The 12,111-nt window shown below is 45.6% G+C and overlaps 1 protein-coding gene across 1 annotated transcript in view; it reads left to right on the plus strand.

Moving 5' to 3' along the window:
- The window catches only part of LOC138804086 (E3 ubiquitin-protein ligase parkin-like), an 849,159-nt gene that overhangs the window by 675,609 nt on the left and 161,439 nt on the right, over nucleotides 1-12,111 (plus strand). The window contains exon 7 of the mRNA XM_069988358.1: nucleotides 8,732-8,868. Within this exon, the coding sequence (XP_069844459.1) occupies nucleotides 8,732-8,868 (137 nt within the window). The remainder of the gene's footprint in view (nucleotides 1-8,731; nucleotides 8,869-12,111) is intronic.

Genomic DNA, 12,111 nt, shown 5'->3' on the forward strand with positions numbered 1-12,111 from the left:
CACACTTTTTCATTTTAGACAGTACTTGAAATTTTCATGTCCTTCTTCATGATAGGACACAGAACACTCATCCTTACCCAGGTTAATATGCCAACAGTGTTGTAGTTCATTTGATGGGAAATTTCTACATGAAGCCCAAGGTATCCACAGGAAAATGCCACAAGGTGCATCAAATCAAGTTGCTGTCCTGGAATGGAGCTACACGTTAATGTTAGGGAAGTCTACAGAATGGTTGAGGAAAATACCAACAGGATCAAACTTTAGAACACACGATGAGGTTAGCAATACTCTTGAATATAGTAACACTTAGTTCTGCTGGTGAGAAAAGAATTCCTGAACAAAACTTTAAAGATGAATGGAAAATTTTAGAAAATAAGATGGTTATAGTTTGTATCTAAAAAATGTGTTCAAGAATTAGTCCTGAGCTCAGAATTGTTGGAATATGGCGGAGCCTTTAAGAGGTGGGGCTTAGTGAGAGGAAATTAGGTCACTGGGGCCCTGCCCTGGAACGAGACCTGGGGATCCCAGCCCCTCCTTCTTGCTCTCTTACTTTCTGGCCATCATGACATGAACTGACTTCCTGTGCTTCAGGCTTCTACCACAATGTACTGTGTCGTCCACAGCCCAAAGCACTGGGCTGTCATGAACCAAAATAAACTTCTCTTCTTTACATGTTTATCTCAGGTGTTTGTTGTAGTAATAGAAAGCTGACTGGTGCCTAGACAGACAGGTCGCCTATTCATAATCTAAACATGTTTCTAATTTCATCTTGTATATTTCACAAAATCATTCATAAGTGAGAAGAGTCCTTTAGCCGCTCATGCTGGCTCTCGGTATGGCCTGCACACGCTGGGATAGGAGCTCTCCCGTCCCCTGGCTGCGGCCCTGGGAACAGGCCAAGCTCTCCAAACTCATCCCCGTGTAGCACTTACTGCACCAGGAAGCAACTGCTGACCCTCAGCCCACTGGGAATATGAATTCCTGAGAGGATGGGTCGTTACTGATCACTTTCATGGGTGGCATGCTTGGCTGTTGCAGAGTATCGTCAGAGTAGAAGAAGGAGAAATCAAGATATAAAGGGCTTGCGCATTACGATGGTGTCTATGCTGTCATACCGGGACACCACAAGTCAGATCAGAGCACCAGAACAGATTCGCTTTTTTATGTGTAGCAGAACAGACTGAATGACACAGAACGTGAGCAGAGGAGGAGGAAGAAGCTGGAAGGGGCGTTAATGAGCTGGGCTAGGATCTGCCAGAACCTTCATAGAGAACTGGTTCCAAGCCGACTGATGGGCAAAGGAACTTGCAGGATTTTAAACTTGGCAGCTGGAAGGAATTGTGAAGGTCATTCGACTGTGGAGTTTTGTTTGAATTTGAGTCAGGAGTGTGGATGAGGTTCCTCTCCACAAGAGGGACTAAGCATGTCCCCCTTGGCTAACTCACGTAATGAGCTCCGAGGACACGCATGTGCCACCATGACCCGTCCCAGGCTTTCTGTGCATGAGCACGTGTGGGAATCCTCTCTGTGGTTATATTAGGTAGTGTGGCATAAGAAGCCTGGCCAAATGCAGGGCATACTGAACTGCATTTGATTCCTGATAGTGTTTGCTTACCATTTTATAAGCCATCTCTAACTCAAAGGGATTTAACATGACAATCACTAAGAAGACAAATTTAAGTCATTTAACAGTGCAGTTTCTCCCCACTAATTATTTTTCATGTAATCAAGTATTTTTCTAAATTCCCAGGAGTCGTAATTCTTCACACACAGAATTTTGTAGAGAGCTTTGAAAGATTGCTAACTGAAGCATGACAAATGTGGTGGTGTCCAAGTGTTTGTTGAACTCAGATTCTCTCCCACAAATGAAAAGTTATATTGATGTTTTCTACTAATTTTTAAATTCTGACTTACACTGCTTACCAGGCGATGTTATTACACATGTACATACACATCATGTGTAAAAAGATGTGCACATACCATATATAAACACACACGTGCACACACATATAACGTGTATATGTAATTTTTCTTTGCATTGGGACAAATGGAGAAACTAGTTACAGCATTCACCCTCCAAACCCTGTATTTTCACAACCGCACATGCTTCTCTCAACTTTAAATGCCCTCGAATCGCCGCCCTCCTTCCAATATGACTGTCTTACCTCATGCATTATTTTAGGACCCAATAGCTAAATGTGCTTTCTTTTTCTGTGGAGCCCATATTAGTTAGGTACTACTGTGTAACAAATTACCCCACAGCTTAGTGGCTTGAAGACCACATTGCATATTGTCTGCACAGTTTTACAAGACCAGGGATTCAGGAAGGCACAGCTAGATGGTTCTTGTTCAGGGCCATAGTCAAGATGCCAGCTTGGGTCACGGACACCTTTGGGCTTGCACTGTGGTGGAGAATCTACTTTAAAGATGATTCACCTAAGAGCCTTCCACGTGTGGTGCTAGAGGTTGGCAAAAGGTCTTCCCAGAAGAGCTCAGACAGACACTGGAGAAGCTTTCCTGACACAGCCCTGATGTCACATGCAGTCATTTCTGCATTCTTCCTGCTGTGCATGCAGGAGCCCATTCTATGTGGAAAGGAATGTGTATTAATGAAGATGTGTATGTAAGACTATTGAACAGAGACACAGATCTGGAGTGTGGGGGAAGGGAAGACAAAAACAGAGAGAGAGAGAAAGAGAGAAATGAGGGAGAGTGTGGATTAAACTCAATAAATAAGAAAACTTTGATCCCATTTTTATAGATCCTATAGATCTAATTCATATAATTTTTCCAACATACTGGCTTATGCATTTGGGAAACTAACAATAGTTTTCTTTGAGGAGAAGAACAGTTGGGATAGGTTCCTACATTTTTAGTGATATTTTTATTGTCTTTCAGGAGTTGCCATTCTAAAAAGCAGACGATGAGTCCAGTACATCTTCATCACCATCACCCTATCAATCATTCTACCCCCTCTGCCCTAAATTTTGTTGAACTAAACCTCCTTCAACTGTGCTTGCTATTCAGTGAGCCAAGTGTCTTTGAATTGCGTTAGCAATAAAAAGAACTCTGCACCAGTTGCTTACCCCTGTAATCCTCGATATTCAGGAGATTGAGATCCAGAGAATGTTAGTTTGAGACCAATTTAGGCAGAAGAGTCCTAGAGACTTCATTTCCAAAATAACCAGCAAAAATCCAGCCTGGAAGCATGGGTCAAGTGGTAGAGTGCCTGCTGAACAAGGAAGTTGCATGGGTGAGGTCCTGGGTTCAAACCCCAATAGTCATGCTCTGAAAAAAAGGAGAAATAATTGTTTACAAATAATGCTTCAGCAATGTCCGGTGACATATTTGTCATTCTTTTTACTTATGATTGAGAGGTTTAGTTAACCTTTAATTAATTACCCTGTAATCTGGCTCATTTGGGTAAAATCACTTCTAGATCAATGAACATTTATATAGAATGTGAGCAAAGGGGGCTGAGGAACATGGGGAGGAGTGAAAGGCCTGCAGGTGCAGTCCTGCCAGGCGCTCACCGCACACGTGACTCTGTGCACGCTTCACCCCACCTGCAGCTCTACCACCCACCACCGCCTGGCAACCCCATCCACGCCACTGACACACCTCACGTCCTTCTACCTTCAGCGTCATGTCTCCAAGCCTCCTCACAGTGAAGCTTACTCAAGCACCAGCCTCCCTCCTCTACAATCTGTCTCTGTCTCTTTGAACTGTTATAACGATGTACCTGAGCCAGGTAGCTACAAACAGCAGAAGGCATTGCTCATCATTCTTAGGTTGGAAACGCCACACCAGGGCCCTGCACAGCTGGGATCTGGTGAGGACCTGCTTCTGGTTCATAGATGGCACCTTGCTCTGTCCTCACCTGCTGGGCAGTGAGGCTCTCCCTGGAGTCCGCTTCCCAGGGCCCCACCCTCCTGACCTAACTCCTCCCCCGCCTCCACTTCCTGATCCCATTATCTGGTGACAGGGATTCAGTATGTGAACTCCAGGGTGGCCCGGGCACCCAGACCACAGCGGAACCCAGGGAGGATTCCACTGTGTAGAGCCACATGCTAGCACGGTCTCCTGCAGCCAGCCTCGTCCCTGACCACACTCTGCAGGCCTCCCTTCCCGCCTCCTCTCCACGCTGTCCCGCCTGCATCCGTCCCAGCAGCCCACCTGCTGTCTTTCTGTTTCAAGCGTGGTTTTCATGTCCCGTTTCTCGCCATGTTTCTATCCAGTGGCCCAGCGTCGATCTCATTGCTTAAATCTAGCTCAGACTCTGAGGAAACCTCCCGGCCGCGTGACTGCCTCCACGCTGAACTTCTGTGTCCCTGGAGTTTGCTGCTCATGTGTCCTGTCTTGTAACACTTACTCCAGGTGAATTTTGTGTCTGGAAACAACACGCTACGTTTCCCAGGTACTTAGAGTCTAACCACCAGATGTTACACATTCGCAGTGATATTCAATTGTTACTTTAGCCAAAGTAGATGGTCAATAAGTAATTGAGTGAAAAACATTGATGGGAGCTGCAAAACTATAGCTATACAGTACCAGATCATTGCAAAAGTGGTGTGGTTCCTTTCTCCACTAAGATGTGCAGTGGCTGTGCTTGCGTCCTGCGCTGTGCTCACTGCTGTGTGGCGAGCCCTCACTGCATTGCCTTTCACTTAATATTGATGCTAAGGTAGGAGTGTGTCCAAGTGAGCCTGATCCTCATATCCGTTACTTCCGCCAGCAGAGTAGATCTTCCTGTCTATCTCCATTCAAGGAGAGTGGCTTGGGGCAGCAGACACTTGGTTTGGAACAGGACTTTCCTGGGTCCAGATCCTACCAAACCTTCCTGCTTCCTTCTTGCTGGTCTTTTACCTTGGAGGTTGTAGCCTTCCATGGTCCAACCCTTGGGCTTCTGAAACTTCCTGTGAGTGGAGAGACTTGGAAAAAAAATAGCTCTAGTGAAGTAAGCCGGGCTCAGAGAAGCTCAGGCTGCGCGGTTTCCCTCATTTGTGGGCGCAAGAATGTGCCTGTCAATTTAGACATAACACACTGGGTGGAAGGCAAGGGGTTGTAAATGAAGTAATTGAAATATAACAGACTCTGTGAAGAGTGCGAATAGTATAATTCTTTAGAAATATTAAGTCAAAGCCCAATAAAAATAAGCACCAGGAAACAGGTCCTTGCAAGCGGGGGGTTGGGGGGAAGCAAGAGGAGAGGAGGAGGAACGGGGGGAGGGCAGGAGTAGAATGCCGGCCAGAATGCACTGCATGGGTCACGATGCACTGCATGGGTCACGATGCACTGCATGGGTCACGATGCACTGCATGGGTCACGATGCACTGCATGGGTCACGATGCACTGCATGGGTCACGATGCACTGCATGGGTCACGATGCACTGCATGGGTCACGAAGTGAGGAGGATGAGGGGAGGGGTGGAGGGGGTGCGGATGTTGAAGGGATGACACAGAGAGCAAGCTGCGCGGAACACACACAATGCTTTGTTAAATGCAAAAAAGGATTCCATTTACAGCCAAAGCCATAAGGAAAACGAGGGGAGGGGCGTGGGTGAGATGTTCATCAAGGCACATGTATTCACTTAGCTGCTTTGTTAAACGGCAATTCCTTTGCACAACTACTTCAAGATAATAACAATATTTAAAATAAAAATATTTTAAAATATTTTTAAATGTTTCTGGAGGGGCCGCTGGCTCTCTAGGATTTATCTCTCACCATAGTGTACTTGGCATTTCCCACTAATCTGCTTCAAACGCATGTCATTCTTAGGCAGAACGGCCGATGTTCTGTGGATGACGAGGCAGGTCTGTGTCCCTGGGGACCTCACTGACCCTGAGGGACGAGCCACACGCGGGGGCATCCTCCCCCGGGTCCTCCTTCCCCATGCTAGCCCCAGGGCCCCGGACCTCTCCTCTCTGAGTTCTCTTTTTATTTCCTCCACAGGAACGTTGCTATGTGTTCTTTTCAGGCTTGCTCTATATAAGAGCAAATTTTTACAAACATTCTGGTAGTTTCTCCACAATCTTCCTTGTTGAAAGCAAGTCTTATGGACTCCGCGTTTCCCAAGGTGGCGTGGAGAAGGTTTCTCACAGCCCAACAGTAAGGAAAGGCGGTCCGTGCAGCATCTGCAGGAAGCATGCACCGTGGACGTGGTACGCCTGTGAGCAGCTGCAGGAAGCATGCACCGTGGACGTGGTACGCCCATGAGCATCTGCAGGAAGCATGCACCGTGGATGTGGTATGCTGTGCAGCATCTGCAGGAAGCATGCACCATGGATGTGGTACGCCCATGAGCAGCTGCAGGAAGCATGCACCATGAACGTGGTACGCCGTGCAGCAGCTGCAGGAAGCATGCACCGTGGACATAGTACGCTGTGCAGCATCTGCAGGAAGCATGCACCATGGACGTGGTACGCCCATGCAGCATCTGCAGGAAGCATGCACCATGGACGTGGTATGTCCGTGAGCAGCTGCAGGAAGCATGCACCGTGGATGTGGTATACCCGTGCAGCAGCTGCAGGAAGCATGCACCGTGGATGTGGTATGCCGTGCAGCAGCTGCAGGAAGCATGCACCGTGAACGTGGTATGCCCCTGTAGCTGCAGGAAGCATGCACCGTGGACGTGGTACGCCATGCAGCATCTGCAGGAAGCATGCACCGTGGATGTGGTACGCCGTGCAGCATCTGCAGGAAGCATGCACCGTGGATGTGGTACGCCATGCAGCATCTGCAGGAAGCATGCACCGTGGACGTGGTACGCCATGCAGCATCTGCAGGAAGCATGCACCGTGGACATGGTACACCCGTGAGCAGCTGCAGGAAGCATGCACCGTGGACATGGTACACCCGTGAGCAGCTGCAGGAAGCATGCACTGTGGATGTGGTACACCATGCAGCAGCTGCAGGAAGCATGCACCGTGGACGTGGTACACCCGTGAGCAGCTGCAGGAAGCATGCACTGTGGACGTAGTACACCATGCAGCAGCTGCAGGAAGTATGCACCGTGGATGTGGTACACCTGTGAAGCAGCTGCAGGAAGCATGCACCGTGGACGTGAATGTGGTACGCCCGTGCACGGGTGCCTCACGAGGAGATGAGGAGCCTTGGTGGTTTTATCTCCTTCGAAGGGAAGTTGTTCGGAGGGAACAGGTTAAAAATTCAGAGCAATCAACGTGAATTAACTAAGTCCCTGGAAACAAAAGTGAAAGCCTTTGTTAGGTCAAAAGAGGGAACAGCACACAAGCGTGTGGACGTATTTAGTTTGCTTACCTGGGAATGCTTTCTCTTCTTTGTTTTATAGGAGATATTGCTTCAAAGTAAATAAATAGCAAACCAGAGTGTGGAAAACCACCTAGGTGTTAAGAAACTATCTTCTGAGTGGGGTTGGGAGAGAAAACCTGAGAGAAAATTAGGGAGGGGGCTTCACCGTTCCAAAAGAAACGTACTCATTACCTGACTTATATAACCTTCACCCCTCTGTGTATCACCTTTGCAATAAAAATGCTAAAAATGTTCTTGTATGATATTAATATTTAGTATTAATTTTTGAGGGGAAGGGCCTTTGAAAAACTCTTACATGAAACGAACGTGTTTATTTTGTTGTTTTTTGGGTCCGGTTGTGGGGCCTGAACTCTGGGCCTGGGCGCTGTCCCTCAGCTCTTCAGCTCAAGGCTAGCGCTCTACCATTTGAGCCACAGCACCACTTCCAGCTTTTTTCTTTCTGCTTATGTGGTGCTAAGGAATCAAACCCAGGGCCTCAGGCATGCAAAGCAAGTACTCTACCACCAAGCCACCTTCCCAGCCCCGAACGTGTTTATTTTGTATTTACTAATCTTTACCTACGCAATAGACCGAACTAAATTGCTTCCAATAACTTTTTTAACTACTGAAATTGCTTCGAGACTGATATTAAATTAAACTAATATATTCGATTTGTCTCCCTTTTTTTGAAATAGCCTCATGGTTCATTTGCCAGCAGAATTCCAGGGCTTTAGAAGAGATTTGTTTTCCTGTAAAGTGTTTTAAGTGAATCTAAAATTCTTAGGAGTTGTATATACTGGTTTATTAATAATCCCTTAAATCATAATTTTAGAAGTAGAATATTTGCCTGGGGTAGATAAAATATTAAAATAGAAAAATCCTTCTCAGCTGATTTCTTATTTCTGAATTGTATTTTTTGATCTGGTAAAGAAATGTAAGTAACTGCCGAATATACACCTACTTTGGTGGCAGTTGTCATTTTCCTTTGGACTTCAAGGAAGTTCAGTTTTATATGTCATTGAAATTAAATCCAAGCGATGTTGATTTTAAACCTTAAAATGCTAGTCCTAGGGGAATATAAGAATATAGTGTCAACACAGTAGCAGCTTTCAAGAAGATGACAATTGATCAGCAGAGGAAAACACATCCAATGCTATGAGACAGTAATGGGTCAATGGAAATGGAGACGGTGGGTGGAACTTTAGTTGTTCATGGAGAATTGTGAATCAGGGAAGACTTGAAGAAAGAAATTATATTTGCCCTGAGGTGTAAGCAATGATCGCTCCATGCATTGATACTGACCTCTATGGTTTGTAGAGCCCCTGCAGTGTTGACAGGGCAGCCTTGGTGGAGGTGAGCTCACGTCTTGGCATCCGGGTCTCCTTCCAGAAGTCATTGCAAAGCACGTGCTGCCTATCCACCCCACAGGCCCCACAAGAAACCTCTCCCCTGTCTGTGCAGGAGCCCCGTGCTGGTCTTCCCGTGCAACCACCGCCACGTCATCTGCTTGGACTGCTTCCACCTGTACTGCGTGACGAGACTCAACGACCGGCAGTTTGTCCACGACGCCCAGCTCGGCTACACGCTGCCCTGCGTGGGTAAGTCTGGCGCTTCTCTCTTCTCCATTGCTAATCAAGAATAGAAGAAGAACTGCTGAGGGAAAACAAGCCCTCGCTTGGGAGGTGCACATGTTTTTGGCCCTTGCTGAGTAAAAAACATTAATGGTTGGGTCACAAGGGATATAAAAACCCAGGAACTGCTGGGAGCTAGAAAATGCACAGCTTGCACGAAGGCAGTGAGAATATATTTGAAATATTATCCCGCCAGGTGCGGAGTGTCTGCGAGTTCACCTGCGATAGCACATTCTAGATGCTTTAATCCATTTCATCTTTAAACATGTTGAGCACGAATCCAGCATTGGTGAAAGAATATGCATGACAAAGAAAGTAAAAAATGAGCTAAAGATGAGTTGCCTAGCATTTAAGATATTGTTTTACCATTTAACAAACCTCTCCATATTTGCACTATACTATTATTACATATGTAATTTTAATTGAGGTGAGATGTATATAATATATACTTAAGGAGGCTGGGCTGTAGCTCAGTGGCAGAATACTTGTCTACCAAGGGCCCGTCCTGGGTTCAATCCCCAGCACCAGAAAAGAAAAGACAAAAAAACACTTCTCTCTGGTCTAAAACTGTGTCTTCAGAAGAACATGAAGTGATCACCTGACTGTACCTTTGCCCCCAGCCCTGGCTACCACTAATATGAGTTTTGCCTCTTTTGCATATTTTCTAAAACAAGACTCATACAATGTGAAATTTTGTTAGCCTTATTTCGCTTAGCTTGTATTTTAGGTCATCCACGTAGTGGCACGTGTTAGTTTTACTCATTTATGGCTGAATAGTACTCCGTTGCATGGCAATACCATGACTTGTTTACACATTGATCTATTGATGGATATTTGGTGGAAATTTGTGTTGTTTTGAACAATTTTCTGTTGTTTTGAACAGTGCTATTATACATACATGAGTTTATGTGTAGGTGTATGTTTGCCTTTCTCTGAGGTATATATCTAGAAGCAGAATTCTGTCTCTAAACATTTGGGGAACTGTCCACCCTTTTCCACAGCTCTCACGCAATTGGTATCTTTAGAACCTTACATGTTCATGGGTTCAACTTCTTTGTATTAATAGTGAATGAGGCAGGATATTAATGTATTTATAATATGGTATTTTATACTGTATACTTGGTACTAGATTGTTTTTTATTTTTATTTTTATTTTTTTGTCAGTGGTGGGGCTTGAACTCTGGGCTTGAGTGCTGTCCCTCAGCTCTTCAGCTCAAGGCCAGCACTCTACCACTTGAGCCACACAGCACCACTTCCAGTTTTCTAGTGGTTTATTGGAGATAGTCTCACAGACTTTCCTGCCTGGGCTGGCTTTGAACTGTGATTCTCAGATCTCAGCCTCCTGAGTAGCGAGGATGGCAGGCATGAGCCTCTGGCACCTGGCACTAGATTGGTTTTTGTGTGTGAATGTTGCTTCTCATCACTGGTTACTTGCACTGGAAATTTGCTTTTATTTTTATGAATGTCTTCTGTTGTTGAGAACCTGCTTTCCCAGCATTTCTTCCCCTCAGTGTTTAACAACAAGAAAAAGCATAAAGCCACAAATTCTTCATCTCACTATTCATAAAGGATGTATCCAATAGCCAGGAGGGGAGACGTGTTAGAAACAGCTGTGTTGGGACTATCTGCACTGTATAACCATTCAATTCTTGTTTCTTTGTCTCTCAACCTCTTAACATGCATCTCTAAAAGTACTTACTCACAAAAAATATGGCTCTCTTTGTCATAGTATTGATTATCATAGGCTATTTTAGCCTTTGGAAAATTTACCCTGACAGCAATTATAAATGCTTCCCCATTTCTGTGAAGGGAGAAGGCTGGGCGCTGGTGGCTCATGCCTATAATCCTAGCTACTGAGAAGGCTGAGGTCTGAGGATCCCAGTTCAAAGCCAACCCAGACAGGAAAGTCCATGAGACTCTAATCTCCAAATTAATCAGCAAAAACATGGAAGTGGAGGTGTGGCTCACTTGGTAGAGTGCCAGCCTTGAGTGAAAAAGCTAATCAAGAGTGTAGAGCCCTGAGTTCAAACCCTAAGACTGGCACAAAAGAGAAAAGACAAGAAGAGGAAAGGAAAGAAGAGAGAGACTGAGCCTTTGTGTTGTATGAAACCCAACAGTATTGTCTTTAATATTTGCTCAAGAGAGAATTATTGTTGTTGTTGTTATTGTTACTTCAGGACCTGGTTACCATCCCTTTGTTTTTTCACTCAATATGGTATTTTGGATTACATAGCTCCTACAAAAAATGTCAAGTAAGCTTTATTTATAGAACCAAAAGCCATTGATTCTCTTAAGGACGAAGGCTCTGTCTGCCCACCTGGGATGGATGATTCTAGTACTAGAGAGAGAGCCCAAATCCTTTCCTTGACCTTTCTCAATGTAGGGGCTTGAATGAAGATCTGAATGGGGCAGACTCGTGGATAAATATGTTCTTGGGATTTGCGTGGGGGTTTTACTCCCAGTTTAGCATAGGCTCAAGGACTTGGATATTGGGACATGAAAACCAATCATCCAGTGAGGGCAGCATGTGACCCCTGGATGGAAAACAGAGCACAGCGCTGGGGCACCTCACACACGGAGCTGGGCGGGGCCACCCTCCCTGCCTGTGGGCAGGGCACCGTGCTGTCCCCGCCCCTCTCCAGCCTGCGCCAGTCCATACGCAGCAGCCAGTATTCAGCATCTCCACAGGTTGGGCTGCTGTAATTATCTCTGCACACCAACCTTATAAGAACATCAATTTTTAAAAAGCACTATGGCTCTTAACTATATACCAAAAAATACAGGCCACAAGAACCAACCAACTCGTTTTGTAAGTGACACCAGTCTCACAGAAGTTAGAGCGCCAGGTGTACACCCATGCTCACGCTGCTAAGTGACGCACAGCCCACATGTTCTGTTAACAGTATCTGCACACATCCATTTCTATGCTGGCATCCAGCACTTCTCACCCGGTACTACCAAAACGCGGTGTAACAAGTCCTTTCACTCCTGCAATCGGCTTTCAATTCCTTCATGGAGACACTCTCAAAGCTCAGGTGTCATCGTTTACGCTCTTCAAGGTATTCGTGGCCGTCCGTGAGCCAGTCTCCTCATTAACAAAACGGTTGTGATGAGTAATTAAAACTGATTTAAAATTCTTTCCGAGTATAAACCCTGTTCTCCTAGTGTGAGCTCCTCACTAAACCCCAAATTTTATTATGCTTTCTAAAT

The sequence above is a fragment of the Dipodomys merriami genome, unplaced genomic scaffold, assembly GCF_024711535.1.
Source record: "Dipodomys merriami isolate MVZ:Mamm:240054 unplaced genomic scaffold, mDipMer1.0.p SCAF_355, whole genome shotgun sequence".
In the NCBI taxonomy this organism is placed as follows: Eukaryota; Metazoa; Chordata; class Mammalia; order Rodentia; family Heteromyidae; genus Dipodomys; species Dipodomys merriami.